Here is a 17,843-nt window from a genome sequence, read left to right on the forward strand (position 1 = left end):
CAGACACAGCATCGAGGTGTTTTCTAAAGTGTTGAAACCTCGCCGAGGGGTGACACAGAGCAGACACCGCTGGGCGCCTGCTTACAAAAACTGCAGGCAATGTCGCGGTCCACGGCCGCTCGGCGACATTCCTGCGGCAGCAGAAGCAGGCCTGCACGTGAGCTTCTGTTGATGTGCGTGGGTAAAGCAGGGTGGCTGGCGCTGTGCGCGGTTCCTAAAGGCGCTCACTCAACATCTGGCGGCCGCTGCTGTCTCTGGCTGATAGACTCTCAGAGTAGAAAGTGTGGCCCCTGGCTGGGTCCACTCTCACTTGGGCCAAGACGCCTCATGGGCCCGCGAAGCCACAGTGGCCGCCCCACGGGGCTCTCTGACTGTCTGTGGACCACAGGTCTGCCTCCGAGTTAAAATGTGTGTCTTGTTGCCTTCACAAATGAAGGCAAACACCTGTTTTGGGATCCAGGCATTGCAAATTTGGGGCAGAAAGAATATTTCTTGCCCTTCACAATTTTTTTTTTTCTTAGTTTTTGGTCCTTACAGAAAGTAGTTAGCAGATGAAAAATAGAGTGTTAGGTATACAAGGAGCCTTCAGAAAGTTCATGGAAAATATGGTGGTTTTGTTCTTTATTTGAGTGGCAGAAGATAGAACTCCCATCCCAGATTCCCACAGTGACGGAGGCTGGGCAGGGCCAAAGCCAGGAGCTGGGAACTCAGGCCAGGTTTTCCACGTGGACGGCAGGGACTCAAGTATTTGAGCCCTCACCTGCTGCCTGCCAGAGCGCCCATCAGCAGGCAGCTGAGTCAGGAGCGGAACCAGGACTCGAACCCAGGCCCTCCTGGACCCAGAGCCTGCCTGCGTTATCTCTTACCTGCGTTTTCCATGGACGTTTTGAAGTATCCTCGTAAGTCAGAATTGTTTTGGTTTCTGCAGTGGGGAATCCTCTCCTGGATATTTTTAGAAAGGTCTGGACCTGGGCCACCAGTATCCCAATGCACTGGGCTTGACGTTTTACTTGACAAACAGCTAGAAACCGGAAGACCAGTGGGCCAGCAGCACCGTCCCGCCGCCTGCCCATAGCGTGTCCCCTCGGAGGCGTCTCCCCAGTCCATTTGCAGCAACGCCACCTTTGGTCTCTGCCTGGATGTCCTGTGTGCGCGCCGTCTGGACCGCAGGCCGATGCGGGGTCTTTCCGGACATGTGGACGCTTACTGCTGGAGTTACGCTACAACAGGCTGTGACAGAGGCACTGAGATAACCTAGGGCAATAGTTCCAGGAGGCCTCTAGACTGGCTGTCCTCGGAGAACCACCTGGAGAGAATGCACACGGGAGGTGGCACTGCGAGTGAGGTGTCGGACGGACTGGCACAGGGCAGGGTGTCTCAGTTTTGCAGGTGTTTGGACCCTGTGGGCCTTGGCATCTGAGCACAGGACAGCCCCCCTGCAGGCAGGACGGGCCCGGGTGCCTGGTGTGGGGGTGGGCTCCCTGCGGTGACTTGTCTCACCCTGCTCACATGGAGTTCTCACTGTTCCCCCCTTTCCTTCTTCCATAAACTCATCAGCCATGGCTCCGAGCCTCTGTCAGGTAGGACGGGGTCAGGCCGGGAAGCCCCAGGAGCTGTCTGGGGAGGCGCCTCTTCCCTGAATTCAGCTCTAAAAGGGGATGGTGTGGGCCCCAGTGGGGAGAAGCCCAGGGCACATTGCAGACTCCGGGACTGGCAGGAGTGGTACTAGGACCACCTGCGGGCCCAGAGGGCCGAGGAGACAGTGGGTCGCCAGAGCAAGCCTCCAGCAGAGAGGCGCAGCCAGCCCCAGGTGACACCCATGGAGGGCCCAGGAGTAAGCACTTGAGCTCCCTCCTTCCTACCCCCACTCTGCTCGCCATTGGTTGAGCCCAGGAGAAGCCAGAAGGTGCTAGACACAGGTGCCCGCCCAGAGGGGAGCGGGCAGAAAAGGGGTGCGCAGGGACCCAGCGGACACAGGCTGCAGGCGGAGCCCCAGCTACAGGGCAGCAGGTGCCCCCCACTTCCCAGGGGACCCCGCAGCCATGGGTCTGAGTATCCTGCTGCCAGATTTCAGCACCGGAGTGGCCCCGGTGGTGGCGTGGGGGAATCCCGGGAGGAGCTTGTGTGTTCCCCTCGCTGACCCTGAGGAGGGACTGTCATTTGGGGCTCAGGGTGGTTCCCTGCCTTCCCAGGGCTTGGGGCACACCCAGGTCCTAAAGCCGAGCTCCCAGATATGAGGTGGGGGAGGGGGTCCTAGAGAAGACAGAGGGTGCAGCCCCGGGACTCCGGCCGCAGCCCGGGGCCCTTCCCGCCAGGCGCCGCTGACAGCCATGGGCGGCTGCTCAGGAGCTTTGGTTCCGGTTACGTCTCGCGTGCTGGTTTTTCCGCACAAATCGCCTGGGGATCTTACGGGCACGTGCTGGCTGGGCCTGGGACTCTGCATTTCTGCCTCCCTCCCCGGCAGTGCTGCGGCTGTGGGTCTGCGGGAGGTCCCTGGCTGTCCAGTTTTCTTCCCTTCCTTGGGTGTGTTCCTGGCTCTTGTCTGCGGGCGGGCAGGCTGCTTAGGACCGGACTCCTCCTGACGTCCGAAGTGCCCCAGTTGAAGGAGCGCACCCGTGTTTAGAGCACACCCCTCACCTGCTGCATCTCGTCCTCACTGGGCAGCTCGCCGCTGCCCCCCTCTAACTGAATTCGTGCCTGCCTTGTGCCGCACGGGATCACGCCAAGCTCGCCCTGGTTCCTCCCCCGGCCGCTGGCCTTGGTCAGCCGAGTGCTTTCCCAGCCCTCACACATCACAGTCTTTCTGTATTTCGAAGTTTCTGGTTTTCTAAAAGCTCCGTAGGAAATTGTGGCCATCGGGCAGGCTTGGAAACCACTGATGTAGGCTGTGTGTTTAAGATCTTGTGCCATTAGAGCCTCCTGTGAGAAACGGCTGAGAACGTAGTTGGTCTGGAACTGCAGCCATCAGAGGGAAGTGTAAAACAACCCTGAACCTCTGAGGATCTACCCCTGGAGCCAGCAGACTCGGTCCGTGGCGGCGAGGTGGGCCTGGCCGAGCCGCCGAGAAAGGCACTTCGTTATGGTTTTGAGTCTGAAATTGGCGTGGCCAGATAATAATTCACCGTGGTGTTGAGCAACTGATTCAAATCATGACGTACACAACGGAATCGTTTTTCATCGCCGCGAGGAAGCTGCTCAGGTTGTTCCCTGCTGAGTCCGTTCAGGGTTAAAGGCAGACTTACCTGGTGCGCAGCCTGCGTTCTGCGTTGGGTCGCTTTGATTTGTGTAGATCGTAAAGTGTGGCTGCACCGTGAGATATCACCCGCCGGCCCCACACCATCCACTTCCCAGCTGGCAAGTGTTTTCGGTTCCCCCGGACGTGTGGGCTCCCCAGCGCCCACCGGAGGGACCTGCCTGATGCTAGCCGACCCGTCATTTTGTCTTCACCTCCACGCGACCCACAGGTTGCAGCTGGCCGCGCGTCCCTGCAGGATCGCCTTGTGCACAGTCTGAAGGGCCAGCTTCCTTGCGTCGCTTTGCTGTGCGCCAGCCGCTTTGCCCTCCCAGGTACTGGCCCTGGGCTGCGTAGGCAGGTGCTCAGGGACGTTGCGGGCCGGCGTGCAGCTCTCAGGACTGCGTGGAGCCGGCGTCTGCAGCCTGCAGTCCGCCGTGGTGTTCACCCGACTTGTTTATTCCTAGGGAATGTCTCTAGTGCGCCGGGGTCTCAGCTGGCGAGCGGCATCAGCCTGGTCTCCTTCAACAGCCGGCCCGACGGCATGCACCAGCGCTCCTACTCCGTCTCCAGTGCCGACCAGTGGAGCGAGGCTACGGTCATTGCCAACTCGGCCATCAGCAGTGGTAAGAGGGGCACAGCCCCACAGACCGCGGCCACTCCAGGGCCCTCGTGCGAGCCGGCGGCAGGATGTGCTGCTGCCCAAGCTGTCCACGCCCCACGTGAGTGCGGCGCCCAGACCGGTCCCGCGGCAGGGCACGTGCACGTCTCGCCCACCCCTTGTAGAGCGTGTTGTCCTTGCCAGGCCGTCCCATCGCGTCACCCCATCTGTTCCTCTTGGGTGCAAGGAGTACATGTTCACACCACCAGCCCCATCTGACAGATTCGGAAACTGAGGCCACAGACAGGGCAAGTGGCTTTACCCAGGGCCACATCGAAAGGGAGGTGGCAGAGTTGAGAAAAAAAGTCAGGTTCCAGGCCCTGCACAGCGTGGCCTCCCCTACTCCGTTTTCAGCCTTTAGGGTCAGCTCACCTCGTTGGGAGGCTGGATGGGATTGGATTGCGGGGCGGGGAGGGTCCCTCTGTAATCCCCAGTCCTCGGCTCCCTTTGGCGTTTCTGTTTTCCAAGAGGGACGCCCCCTTCTTGGGGGCCAGCTGTGCCCCCGGAACCTCTCCTGGCTCCGTGTGGGAGGTTGCAGTGTGCTTTGCCTGCGGCACGGTAGCCACATTCGCCCACTCTTGCACGTAATCTGTCAGACTGGGTTTCAGAGTGATTTTAGCGTAATTTGTTCTAATTAGAAGATCCCACGTCAGGCCTTCCCCAAAGACCCCACAGCGGCTGCAGCAGGGACGTGAGCTCGGGGAAACCCCATCCCTATTTCTGGTTACACGGCACCCCCGGCACGCGGGTCCACGTGGATCCCGTCTGCATGGCGCGTGGCGAGGAGGAGTGGGGACAGAGGGTGCCGTGGCCCTGGAGCGTGGACACACGTAGCCTCGCTGTACCCAGGCCCAGCCACGCCCACTTCCCGCCCCAGCTCCCTCCTTCATTTGGGCTCTGCAAGTACCTCAGGGCCCTCTGCCTCTCCTCGGGCACCTGCAGGAGGAGGTCCAGGGCGTCAGCGCACCGGACAGCCTGAGCCAGTCCCCCCCCCACTCCACGAGCCCCTGGGTGCCCCCCATGCTGGCATAGTCGTCAGGCGCTGCGCAGGGGACCCCTGGGTGCCCCCCACACTGGCATAGTCATCAGGTCTCACACAGGGAACCCCTGGGCGCCCCCACACTGGCATAGTCGTCAGGTCTCGCTCGGGACCCCTGGGCACCCCCCACACTGGCATAGTCGTCAGGTCTCACACAGGGGACCCCTGGGTGCCCTCCACACTGAAATAGTCGTCAGGCACCACACAGGGGACCCCTGGGCACCCCCACACTGGCATAGTCGTCAGGTCTTGCTCGGGACCCCTGGGCGCCCCCCACACTGGCATAGTCGTCAGGTCTCACACAGGGGACCCCTGGGCACCCCCACGCTGGCATAGTCGTCAGGTCTCGCACAGGGGACCCCTGGGGGCCCCCATGCTGGCATAGTCAGGCACCACACAGGGGACCCCTGGGCGCCCCCACACTGGCATAGTCGTCAGGTCTTGCTCGGGACCCCTGGGCGCCCCCCACACTGGCATAGTCGTCAGGTCTCACACAGGGGACCCCTGGGCGCCCCCACACTGGCATAGTCGTCAGGTCTCACACAGGGGACCCCTGGGCACCCCCCACACTGGCATAGTCGTCAGGTCTCACACAGGGGACCCCTGGGTGCCCTCCACACTGAAATAGTCGTCAGGCACCACACAGGGGACCCCTGGGCGCCCCCTACGCTGGCATAGTCAGGCACCACACAGGGGACCCCTGGGCGCCCCCATGCTGGCATAGTCGTCAGGCGCTGCACAGGGGACCCCTGGGGGCCCCCATGCTGGCATAGTCAGGCACCACACAGGGGACCCCTGGGCGCCCCACGCTGGCATAGTCGTCAGGCACCACACAGGGGACCCCTGGGCGCCCCCCACGCTGGCATAGTCAGGCACCACACAGGGGACCCCTGGGCGCCCCACGCTGGCATAGTCAGGCCACACAGGGGACCCCTGGGCGCCCCCATGCTGGCATAGTCGTCAGGCGCCGCACAGGGGACACGTGTCTTACGTCACCGAGTGTCTGCCTCTCCACCCCGGTGGCTCTCGTGAGGTGGAGCAGGTGGCTCACGTACTCGATTCCGTCACTCAAGGCCCCGTCTGTCCGCGACACCTTCCGTTCGACCTCCCATAGCCGCCACGCTGCAGGGTGTGGGGCTCCAAGCCGGCCCCCCAGGCCTGTTGTGTAGACGCAGCCAGGGCCCGGCCTTGCCAGGCAGTTCCTCCTGGGGTGACATCAGCTCTGAGCAGAGGGACAGCATTGTCTGCTGTGGGAGTGGCATTTGGGGATCAAAGAGCGAGCGCCTGGAGGAGACCATCGCTTCCGATCCCAGCCTCCCCTCAGGATGTGTGTGTGTGTCAGCTGCACACACACATCAGGTATAGTTAGGTAGCTGAGAAGCAGAGATGAGCGAAAGAAACCAGTAGAGATCTCCCATTCCTCGGTTCACCCTCCAAATGCCGGCACCACCCGTGCCTCGGGGGCTTTGGCCCGGAGCTGGGAACTCGGGCCAGGCTCCCACGGCAGTGGCAGGGAACCTGGTACTTGCGCCATCAGTGCTGTGACCCCGGGTCTGCACCAGCTGGAAGCGGGAGCCGGGAATCCAGGCAGGCACTCCTGTGTGGGCTGCAGGTGTCCTGGCGCATCTTCACCGCGAGGCCAAACGCCCACCCTCAGCAGACTCGCGTAGGAAAGGCGTTTGCAGGAGCACAGAAATCGAGATGCATTCTGTACATGGCTTCCTTTTGCACAGTTCTCTCTCTCTCTCTCTCTCTCTCTCTCTCTCTCTCTCTGTCTCATAAAAGATTTTCTACATGACGTTCCCTCCACCTAACAGCTCTCTGGGCTTGGTTACCCGCATGTGTACTACTTCCACGCCACCAGGTCATGAGACTGTTATTTGCAGCCTCTCAGTTTGGTTGGAAGTCTCCGCCCACGCGTGGGCCTGGCCGTGCCTATGTGCACTTGACCCAGGTCGCCAGTGCGTGAATGCTGTTTCCAGTTGGCAAAGTGATTTCTTAGACGTTAACGCACTTGGGTGTCCATTACGGACCGGTCTGCTCCCCGATCACAAGGCTTGAGCTTTGATACAGGAGACAAGAAACACGGGGCGGGGGGTGTGCCCGGATGTCGGCTGCTGCGGCACGGAGCCGGGCGGCGCTGGGAACCCCAGGGCTGGAGCTGTGCAGGTCGTTGGAGGACTGATAAAGAGTTAATCAGGGAAATCTTCCCAAGGAGAACCAAACTTGAGCAATGCTCGAAGAACAAGATGGAGTGTGTGTGTGTGTGTGCGCACGGAACAGCAGGAGGAAGTTATTATAAGCATTGGGGCAATTTGGACAAAGGCTGGGAGAGGAGGAGAAGGGAAAACAGAGCAGCCGAGGAGCCACCGCGAAGTGAAAGGTCTTGGTCGGGTGCAGCACAATGAGGAGCCATGAGGGAAGAGAGGAGCCCGGAGAGGCCCTGGCCGCCGGCTAATGAGCTGCCGGTTCTGAGGCTGGGAGCTGCACGTTAAAAGGCAGCGATCCGGGAAGGCGGCAGGACGGCGCGGGGCGATTCCCACACTTGGCGGGATCTTCCTTGATGCCTTGCTTTCTGGATCCGAGAGCTGATCTTGGCGGAGGGCGCCGTGTGCGTGCCCCGCTTTGATGCCCCGGGAGCTGCTGCTGCTGCTGCTGCTGGCGCCGTTGTCAGATGGGGAGACTGTGTCCAAAGTCAGCGTCCTCACAAGGGCCAGGATTCAAACCCAGAGTCTGGTTCCGGGTCCCAGCCTTCCGTCACTGCTTCTGGGACCAGCAGCCCAGCCGTGCGGGGCAGCTGCTTAGAATGCAAGTTCTCAGGCCCCGCTCTGGACTTAGCAGATCCAAAACTCGGGCCCCAGCATCCGGGGCATGAACAAGCCGTCCCCAGGAGTCTATTGCTCGTTGAAGCCTGAGGCCCCACAGTCCTGCTTCCCAGTGGCGTCCGACCGCCGCTGGGAACTGGTAAACGTGCAGCACCCCAGGCTCCACCCACACCTGCCGGACACGCCCCCTGCCTGTGTGGGTGATCCGTGGAGTGGCCAGGCCCCGGCGATTTTTAGTGAACACCCGGGCACGCACGGAGTCTCATGGGTGGCTTCACGAATGGATTTCGTGACCCCGCCTTTGGCCCGGCATTCCCTGGACGGAGGACTGCCTGTCACTCTGCTGCTTTTTATGTTGCAGTTGATGTAAGCCCCGCCCCTTTGGAAGGTCCTGTTTTCTCTGCTCCCAGTCTCTGGTTTGGGTTTTGGACCCAGGAGAGCTTCATTTGGGCCAGAGGCAGGGCATGGGGGGGACTCTGCAGCCTTTGAGCCCAGAGACCCCTGCGCCGGCAAACAGGCCTGCCCCCTTGACACCAACAGCAACACTGGGATTTAATCTTTGCCCCCGCCCCGTCTCACCCACCCCTACGTGAGACTCTGGTGGTGCCGAGCACTTGGCGGGAGTCTTCCCCTCTTGGCGCCCCGGGCTTCTGCTCCTGAGCTGCAGGGGCCAGGATACAAAACAGCAGCTGCAGGTTCAGTGCTGGGGAGAAGCGAAGACTCGGACCTGCGAAGTGGATCTCCCTACCCCCGCCAGCCCCCGCTTCGTGGCCGTGGCCGTGGTGAGGTTTTACGTCAAGGAGCCGGGGTTTAAAATTAAATGTCTAATATAATTTGGCGTTGCTAACATGAGACCCCGCGTTTGCCCTTAGAGGAAATGCAGACAGCTCCGTCCAGGCTTTGAAATTGCCGTCCGCCGGCTCGAGAGCCGCTCGGAGGACTGGATCCCCCCGGACCAGCTACCACATGCTGCTCTGTGTAATTTTTTAAGCAGAGGGACATATTCATCTTGAGCGTCTGCACTGAGAAAGGCTGTTCCAGTAGTACATGAAAAATTAATTTTTTTTACATCTTTTCTCACCCTCCTAAGTGTTTGACAGAAGTAATTTTTGCAGCTAGAGAGAATAAAAACTGGCGGCTGTAAATCCCCATCCTGGAACCTCTTGTGTGGATTCTTTATGGAGCCGGAATTGATCTCCGTGTCAGATCCTGTTGTGGCTTAAACTGTTTGTCACCGTAACGGCAGCCCTGAGCCCGTGAGCCCCAACCTGTAATCCTGGGAGAAAGCGATCGGTGTCTGTAGTCAGTGGAGGGGCAGCTTCGCCGTATCGACAGATTCAGAACAATTATCTCTGCAACAACTATTGGCCGAGGGTTTTCTCGAATCTTATCGGAAGCCTATAAATTGCTTTGATTATTAATCATTTTCTCTGCAGGTAATCTTTCCTCGAGGAGTTAGCCATGAGTTAGCATTACCCTGGGCTGCAGGGACCCCATGTGCGAGTGGGGGAAGAGGCGCTGGTGGGCGGGGCGGGCGGGCGGTCGTTTGTGGCCTACTGGGTTGTCATGTCTCACCCCTGCGAAAGATGCATCTGCGCTGGGAGCCAAGGCCGTCGCCAGGGACCCTGCGCGTTTGCCCGCCTCGCCTGAGCAACTGGGCGAGCCTGGCCGTCCCCTCGCACCCCCGCCCCGCTATCGGCCCGGGTCCCAGCCTTGGCTCAGGGCCCCCGCACCGGCTGCCTCTGCAGCAGCACACACAGGCCCGCCCCCTGGCTGTCAGGGTGTTATGATGGCTCCACCCCTTCCCGCAATTGCTTCCGTCCTGCAGTTTGTCTTCTGCCACGCCGCCTGGCCAGGGTGGTTAATGCTGCGTTTCTTCCCGCGACCCTGGAGTGTCGCCCGGGCTCAGCCTCCCTGGCAGGTGGGCCTCACAGCTGTGTGTGTGCGCGCGCGTGTGCTCTCGTGGGTGTTTTGTCCCTGTTCCCTTCTAACCGTTGGATCACGCGTGTCTTCCTACGGGGTCCGTGGCTACCAGGCAGCCAGCGCTGAGTTGGAAGCGCTGGAGTTTCTGTCTAACATTGACATTCTCGTTGCCACCGCAGAAATTCTTTGCAAGGCTACTTTGGTGGCGGTGGTTAGAGATGTGAGTCGCAGATTTGGCCCGTGCTGCTCCTCCTTGGTTTTCTTCCCAGGGACATCAGACCAGCATTTGAGCGTCCTCCTTCTCTCCGGGGACGTTATACCGACAATTTCTGCACGTGACCAGCAGGTGGTGATAGCGGGCCCCCACCAGTCTGACCCCCGGGGGCTGAAGGGAGGTTTTAGTGCCCGGGGAGGAGGAGAAGGCAGAGTCCACGCCTCTGCTGCCCTGGGCTTCAGTTCAGTGCCCGTTCCGGGACAGTGGTTCTCCCCACTGCTAACTGAGGTTCCCAAGGGCCGCGAGACCGCGACCACACTCCGGACAATCAGCGGAAGCTTCGAGCCGGCTTGTTCTGATTCTAAAGCTTTCCGTCTCCCGCCACCCCCTGCCCCTTGCTGTTTCTTCAAAGGAGTGAGGGATGCTCAGCATCAAACATCGTGTCATAAAGATTATTTGTCTTTTTACGGCGCTTGCTTTTTTAGGGGAGCACACTAGATAATACAGACTCAGGGACCCCGAGTTGCCTTTACCAATTCTTCCTCGCCAGGGCCCCAGGCTCTCATCTCTCAAAGCTGGCCACTCCCCGCCCAGCCGCCGGGGGTCTCTCTGCTCCCCAGGCTGGCCGGCCTAATTAAAAGGACGACCCCGGCTCCCTTCTCCGCTCGGAGCCTGCTTCCCTCTCTCTGCATGTGGCCGAGAGAAAGCAGAAGCTTCCCGGGGTAGCCGGCCACAGGGGGGGAAAGGTGCGTTTTTTTTTTTTTTTTTTCCTGGGGATCAGAACGCTAACTTTGTACTTTGTCTCCTTGGCTGCTTGCTGTCAGCTATTTCCAGCAGTGGCTGCTGACCCAGGCCAGGCAGAGGACGGGCAGAGGCGGCTCTTATGATCAGAGCGGGGAGCAGTGGGTTTCCTGCCTGAGGCCACTGATCCTCGCTTCGCCGCCAGGCAAAAATCTAGAAACGGTTTGAAACCCGTGGTAGCAAAGGGTGCTGCTGCCGAGACTCGGAGCCCCACTGGGCCCCAGCGTGCTCATCCCGAGCACTGGTTCTCAACCAGGGGCAACTCTGTCATCTCCTGCCCCAGCCTCCCTGCCCCCCCACCCCAACCCCTGGCCATTTGGCTCTCAGCCTGGAGGGGGAGGGGCCGTTGCAGGCTGCCAGGTGCCCCCTACAGCGTGGTCCCGAGCATCAGCAGTGACCTAGACGTGCAGACCTGGTCCTGGGCCCCCTCCCCAGGCAGAAGAGCGGCCTCATTGGAGAGAGTCACCGCGGTCAGCCCAGGCATTGGCTGGTGGTCCACAGCACACTGGCAGCAGGCTCCCACACCACCACCGAGGCACAGGACGTGGAGCGTGGCCAGCTCAGCAGTGTTCCTCGGTGGCATTCACTGGACACTCGCCACTTGCCGGGCTCAGGGGCAGGGGACAGTAGGACTGCCCAGCCCCCGTTTCAGACGAGGAAGTGGAGGCCAAGGGCGACCGCGCCGGTACCGCTCCACGCCGGTACTGCTCTGCGCGTCTGGCTGCCCTGTGTGCGAGGGCATGGCGTGAGGACGTCAGAGAGCACGAAGTGGGTTGAAACTTAACAAAGTGAAGTGCAGAGCCTGAGACGCGGCCTGTCAAGTACAGGCCTGCGACCGGTCCATACAGACCCAGGCGAGGCAAGCGTTTCCCAAGCAGAGGTTCTGGGTGGGGCGAGGGGTCCGAGACCCCTTTGGAGCTACAGGAATCGGGCAGGGGGGACCTCAAACTTCACATCATGGGGACTGGGGCCTGAGGTCTGATTCCTATGGCCTAGCTCAGGGCCGAGCACTGGAACGTGCCCCGTGGGTTTGAACCACCCTTGGAGAGGGCCGTGGCCATGAGTGTGAAGGCTGCTCACGAGCCGAGAGATCCGCCCCCCGCTGGGAAAATCCTCACAGTGGGGCCAGTTTGGACAGAGTAGCGTAAGGGAACACGGTGTGAAGTGGGTTGCAAAGTGACCGTTGGCTGCTGGCTTCTCTGCTGTCTACCGCCTTCAGTGGCTTCAGGGAGAAGTAGGGGAAGCGGCTCACTTGTCCTCACGCCCCAGCGGCACGCACATCCAGAGCTCCCGAGCCTGCCCCACTGCACCCGTCCAGGGACAGCTCTCCCTGCCCTTGCGAGCCATCCCTCCCCCTCCCCCTGATGCCAAGCTCTGGACCACCCCCTCAGCACGGCTGCCTGCTCCGACATCTCCCGCATTGGCTGCGGGCCCCTGCAGGCTTTCCCAGTGCTCACCGCCACTTGGTCTGCGGCCTGTTCCTGGCGCCCCCATCTCAGGCCCCCAGGGGCGTGGCTCTGTACCCTGCCACCGGCACACCCCACGGTACTTGCTGCTTCCCTTGGCTGTCTATTCCCAGCAGCGGGAGCCACGCGGCCCGCCCCTCTTGCTTGAAGCCCCTCCTCTCTGGGATCTCCTGGCTGTCCCCTGCCAGGCCTCTGTCCCCTTGTCCTTAGGGCAGGCCCGACAGGTGGCAGTCTGGGTGATCTGCTCAGAGCAGTGCTGCAGATCGTATCCTGGGTGTCCGCTGCTGTCTCCCTCCCGGCCGTAAACACGGTCGCCCGCAGCCGCCGCTCACAGTCAGTCCCCGGGATGGGCTCGCTGCACAGGACTCCCAAGAAGAGGAGCCAGGCGTGCGTCTGCCCTGCTCCGCCTGCCCGGTCCTGCATCCTGGAGACCGCTGCCACGTCTCCTCGCTGCTGTTCTTGCTGCCCCAGCATCTCCTCCCAGCTGCCAAACCCATCCAGAAAAGCAGCCGTGCGCCGGCGCTCAGGACTTCCCACCACGCACAGACATCTTCCAGATGCTCTGTTTCCATCTGACAGGGCCCCGGCTGGCCCGGCCCCATTTCTCTATCCATCTCCAGCCGCTCTGCCAAGTCACCACATCAGTCAGGGCTCTGCGCCCTCCCTGCACCCCCCCCCCCCGGCTCCCTTCTCAGCTCACTGTGTGCACGCCGTGCCCTGCTGCGCCGCCCTGTGGGGCCGCCATCCTGGCACTCCTCGCCTATTCTCGGTCTTCTCCTGCAAGAGTGCTACCACTGCTGGACCGGAGCTTCAGGGTCTGGTTCTTGTCCCGTGCAGCTCAGTGCCTGCTGAGGTGGTGTTGAGCACCCATGCGTAGGCACTAGAGTGTCCCCAAATAAGAACAGGCCATGTGGTGACGCATGCCCCCTTGTGCAGAGCAAGCACGGTGACCACAGCGTGGACCGCACCAGCAGGGAGCCAGCAGGAAGCAGTGGCCATCCCAGGCCAGGAGTAGTCAGAGTAAAACTGAGTTTCCCAGCTCAGACCACCGCAGCCCCCGAGTTAAGTCGTGAGCAAACCCAGTGCTGGGTTAAGCAGGGATCGTCTCCATAGCAGACACTGAGACCCCCACGCCCACGTCCCCCAGTGTTTGTTGGCCAATGATCGCGTGCTGCCCACTGCCCTGGGAGGGGCAGGGATCCCAGTGGAATTCCCAGGGCCTCACGGGCCAGGAGGAGACGAGACAGTCAATGAGCTTTCAAGTTGGACTGCAGCATGTCAAGGGGGGAGAGCGTTGGTGACGGGCAGCCGAGGCATGGGCTTTGCAGGCACGTTGTCGTCCGTCTGTCCGTCCACACACTGGTCGCGGGGACGCACAGCAAGCACTTCGTCATGAGCTGTCCCCAGGCAGGTGGAGAAGACGGAGACATCGGTGGCACCTTCGCTGCTCAGGGAGCAGAGTAGGCCGAGGGGAAGGCGGCGTGCAGTGGCTGAGCAGTGCGTGGGGTCCGCAGAGCTTCATGGGTGGGCAGCAGGGCCACCTGAGGCGCACGTTCAGGGGTGCACGAGCAAGAGTTGGATCCTGCTACGGCTGCGTTTGAGCCTAGAGCAACAGAGGGGTCTGGGAGGGCTGATGTACAGCCAGCCAGCAAAGGGCGCCGGGATGGGGCGAAGTGGCCAGTGCGGGCACCTGACTCCACACCCCAGGGCTTCGGGGCCCCACGGAGCCTCCCTTGAGTGCCTCGTTCCCCTTCTCAGCCGTTCGGCCCCAGTGTTTAGTCACTTCCTGGTCTCAGTGCAACCATCTGGTGTTAACTTAGAAGTTCAACATGTCCTCAGATACAGGAGTCTCAAGTTCACGACGTTGTATAGGATTTTATTATTGTGGAGTTCCTACGTGTTCAGCTGCAGAACTCCCTTTTTGGGGTGCTGATTTTTTTAAGACAGAATGCGTGCTCGGCTACACCCACGTCTGATTTCGGGCGGGCGTGCAGTGGGAAGGGGCTGGTCAGTGTGTGTGCGGCTTCTCTAACTGAAGGGACACTGCCAGTGATCTTCTGTGTTTGCAACTGCAGAACCTCGGATTTCCTGGAGTTTGTCAACACTGCAGGCCTGGTGGTCACGGTTCGTGCCACTTTGCAGCCAGGAAAGTAGTCCTGTGCAGTTCCCCAACCTGGGAATCCTGTAGCTGAAGAAACTTTGGTCAGGGGGCAGCAGTATAGCATAGCCGGTAAAACAGCATCCCATATGGGCGCCGGTTCAAGTCCTGGCTGCTCCACTTCCCATCCAGCTCCCTGCTAATGGCCTGGGAAAGGTAGCGGAAAATGGCCCAAGTGCTTAGGCCCCTGCCATCCATGTGGGAGATGGGGAAGAAGTTCCTGGCTTTGGCCTGGCCCCATTCTCTGGCTGTTGCAGCCATCTAGGGAGTGAACCAGTGGATAAAAGATTGATATCTCTCTCTCTCTCTGACTTTCAAATAAATAAATAAATCTTCTTTTTAAAAAAACGAAAGAAACTTTGATCATACTCTCTCCCTGCAGACTTTGCCAACTGTTAGAATAAAATTGACCACATCTTTTTCAGTCCGCCCTTGCTTCCCAATATAGAATCTGAGAACGCACACAAAGCTGGAGAGTTAAGAACTTTACAGAGCGAAAGCGTATCAAGAACGAAAGCCAGTGTGCAAGTGAGCGCTGGGATGAGCTCTGTAATCTGAGGTGGTTAGGGGATGGACGGATGGACGGACATGACGCTTGGCAGCGGTCCGTGACGGGCCAGCGTCATCCTGTGTGCTGCGGCCGTCCCTGTGTGTAGGGAACTTGGGGTTTGCACTGGTGAACTTCTCTCAGCGAACGTATTTTACTGTACGTCTTTGCTTTATCATCTGACAGATTTAACAGAAAGTGATATTAATATTAATTACACAATGATACTAAAAATTTTATATCACGCAGAAGCAGATGGTTATTCTAAATGGCTTAAAATTTTACTCTTTTATGTGAAGAAGCATTTTAAACATATTTAGTTATAAATGCGGTTTTAATTGCTACATTATTTCTGCTGTGGGATCTTAAAACTCTTAGTACACTTGCAGGGCAGTGCGTCTGTACGTCTCAGCATCTCGATGGCGACCACACTTGAATCCAGGACGGGAGGGGCTCAGGGTCCCTCGGCTCTCACGCCTCACCCTCGCCCCTGGTCCTCGTTCAGGAGCCCCGCTCCACCGTGGGCCCCGCTCTGTCCCAGGAGCACCCGCGGCCATTACTTCCCGGGCGGGCACTGTGCCTGTGGTCTGTGGCGGAGAGAAACGTACGGCCTCCACAGCGTGTCCCGCAGAGAACTGAATCAGAAACACGGAACTACTGTGTGTCCTCCCCAGCTCGGAGTCCGTGTCCCAGCCCCGCAGACCCGGCTCCTAAGCTGCGCTCACCTTCCTCCGGTTCACGTCAAGCAGTGCGTTCGTGCGGAAGAAGGGAAACAGGCGTCTTTGTCCCCAAACAGCCCCTCCCGCCTCACGCTCCGGCTGTCCCTTTCCTTAGCCTGAGAAGGTCCGGGCGCCGTGCCCACAAGCACCGCGTGGTGTCCACTGTCGGGCTGCTTTCCCTGGGGGCTGCGGGAATCCCAGGCTGGGGGCGCATCAGGCCCCCATCACTCAGAGGACAGCGGGGGGCGCGGTGAGGCCGCGGTGCCGTCATGCCAGCCACACGTTCTGGAACACCTGTCCCAGCCGCTGCCACCTGAAGCAGTCCACGTGTGGCTCCTTGCCGGGCCAGCACCAGGCTTTCTGGACGCCGGCAGCCCGGCAAACCCCGGTGCTAGCCGCCACACCCTGCCCATGCAAATGCCTGCGCCAGGAACTTGTGTTTTTTTTTTTTTTTAAATCATTCTTTTACATAATCTTCCCTAGAATTGTGTTAGTGATGCTTAATTTCTCATTGTGAAGACGTTTCTGTTCTTAGAGGCCTGGCTAGCGCACGTACCGGTGTAGAAGTCCCGCCAGCAAACCTGACGTTGTCGGTGCCGGGTACAGGCCTCACGCCTGCCGTAGGAAAGCCGCCAGCTCGCTCTCAGTGAAGAGAGGACACCGCTTCGTGCGGCCATTTTTTAAATACCATTTTTGGCTTTCGCCCTAATAACAAAACTTTTTTTTTTTTTTTTTGACAGGCAGAGTAGACAGTGAGAGAGAGACAGAGAGAAAGGTCTTCCTTTTGCCGTTGGTTCACCCTCCAATGGCCGCCGCGGTAGGCACGCTGCGGCCAGCGCACCGCGCCGATCCGATGGCAGGAGCCAGGTGTTTATCCTGGTCTCCCATGGGGTGCAGGGCCCAAGCACTTGGGCCATCCTCCACTGCCTTCCCGGGCCACAGCAGAGAGCTGGCCTGGAAGAGGGGCAACCGGGACAGGATCGGTGCCCCGACCGGGACTAGAACCCGGTGCGCCGGCGCCACAAGGTGGAGGATTAGCCTACTGAGCTGCGTCGCCGGCCAACAAAACTTTATATTTTATAAAAATGAAAAGTGCAGGTATGCTTTAAGCTTTTTAAAAAATATAGTCCTACCCCAAACTGTTTGTTTTTTAGAGATTGATTGATTGATTGAGTTGAGAGGCAGAGAGCGCGCACTTCTGTCTGCTGGCTCACAGCAGTCAGGACACCTGGGCCCTGTCCCCAGGTGAGGGTCGTGGTGAGGTCGTGGTAAAGCAGACCAGGTCTGGGCGTGGGTGCCGTGTCCCCAGCGGCCGAATCTTGACTTGGAGGTTGATTAGATTGGGCGGTGTGAGTGCATTTCGTTTGACCGTCCGCACGGAGTGGGTGGGGGTGGGGCTCTGGACCCCCTTCACCCTTGGTCAGGGGAGCTAGGGCTGAGCAAACAGGCTTGTGTTTGCCACGTGCCAGAGGCGCCACGGCCGTCGTGGGTGGGTCCGTGGTGTCACATGGGAGTTCTGCCGGAAGTCAAGTCTGTCCGGAGGGCACCCACAGCCCTTCCCGGCCACGCCCCTGTGTGCTCTCACCGTGCTGCGCTCCACCTGCCACCTGCACTGGCCCCTTGCCCACATCCTGTTGTCCTCCCCCAGCTGAGCACCTCTGAGGACGGCCCCTGGGGAGCCACTCGGCATGTGCCTAGCGTGGCCGAGTTTCGCGCCCATCTTCCGTGTTAAGCTGCGAGCGCTGTGCGCTTATCGCTGATATCGGCCTCTTCCTTTTTCCGTGTTCTGCTGGGTCTCACAGATCAGCAGCAGAATCCCAGTTGCCCCTGCTGCAGAAACTGCCTCATGTCCCCCACCCCCGATTCTGTGGGGACCCTGAGCTGGGGGACCCCCAGGTGGGCAGCAGCAGGAGCAGCCGGCCCTGGCCCGGGCCATGTGGAGACTTCAGGAACCAGCGAGCAGCACGTGTGCCCGAAGGAGCCGCAGGTGGTAGGAAGCCCGCAGAACTGGAGGAGAGGAAAAGCGAGGTCTTGCCTCGGGGCAGGGGCCGAGCGGATCCCCTCCTCCAGGCTGGGGGCTGCAACCAGTCCCTGCATTAACCTCGCCCCAAGCGATGGAAGGCAGCTGTGGGGAAGGGGAACCAGGGCCCTCTAAGGCCTGGCTCCGACGAGCCCCCTGCCCTGCTGCGCCCTTGGCCCTTCCGTCCGGGGCTCTGCTCCAGAATGTGAGTTCCTGTGCTTGGGAGCGTGGTCTCAGC

The 17,843-nt window shown here is 60.2% G+C and overlaps 1 protein-coding gene across 5 annotated transcripts in view; it reads left to right on the forward strand.

The window, feature by feature from the left end:
* The window catches only part of AGAP1 (ArfGAP with GTPase domain, ankyrin repeat and PH domain 1), a 527,161-nt gene that overhangs the window by 363,203 nt on the left and 146,115 nt on the right, over nucleotides 1-17,843 (forward strand). For 3 of the 5 annotated variants that reach the window (XM_062193793.1, XM_062193808.1, XM_062193817.1), the window contains exon 12: nucleotides 3,700-3,858. The exons of the other annotated variants lie outside the window; for them this stretch is intronic. In XM_062193793.1, the coding sequence (XP_062049777.1) occupies nucleotides 3,700-3,858 (159 nt within the window). The remainder of the gene's footprint in view (nucleotides 1-3,699; nucleotides 3,859-17,843) is intronic. 5 annotated transcript variants of the gene reach the window in all.

This window comes from Lepus europaeus, chromosome 1 (genome assembly GCF_033115175.1).
Source record: "Lepus europaeus isolate LE1 chromosome 1, mLepTim1.pri, whole genome shotgun sequence".
NCBI lineage: Eukaryota > Metazoa > Chordata > Mammalia > Lagomorpha > Leporidae > Lepus > Lepus europaeus.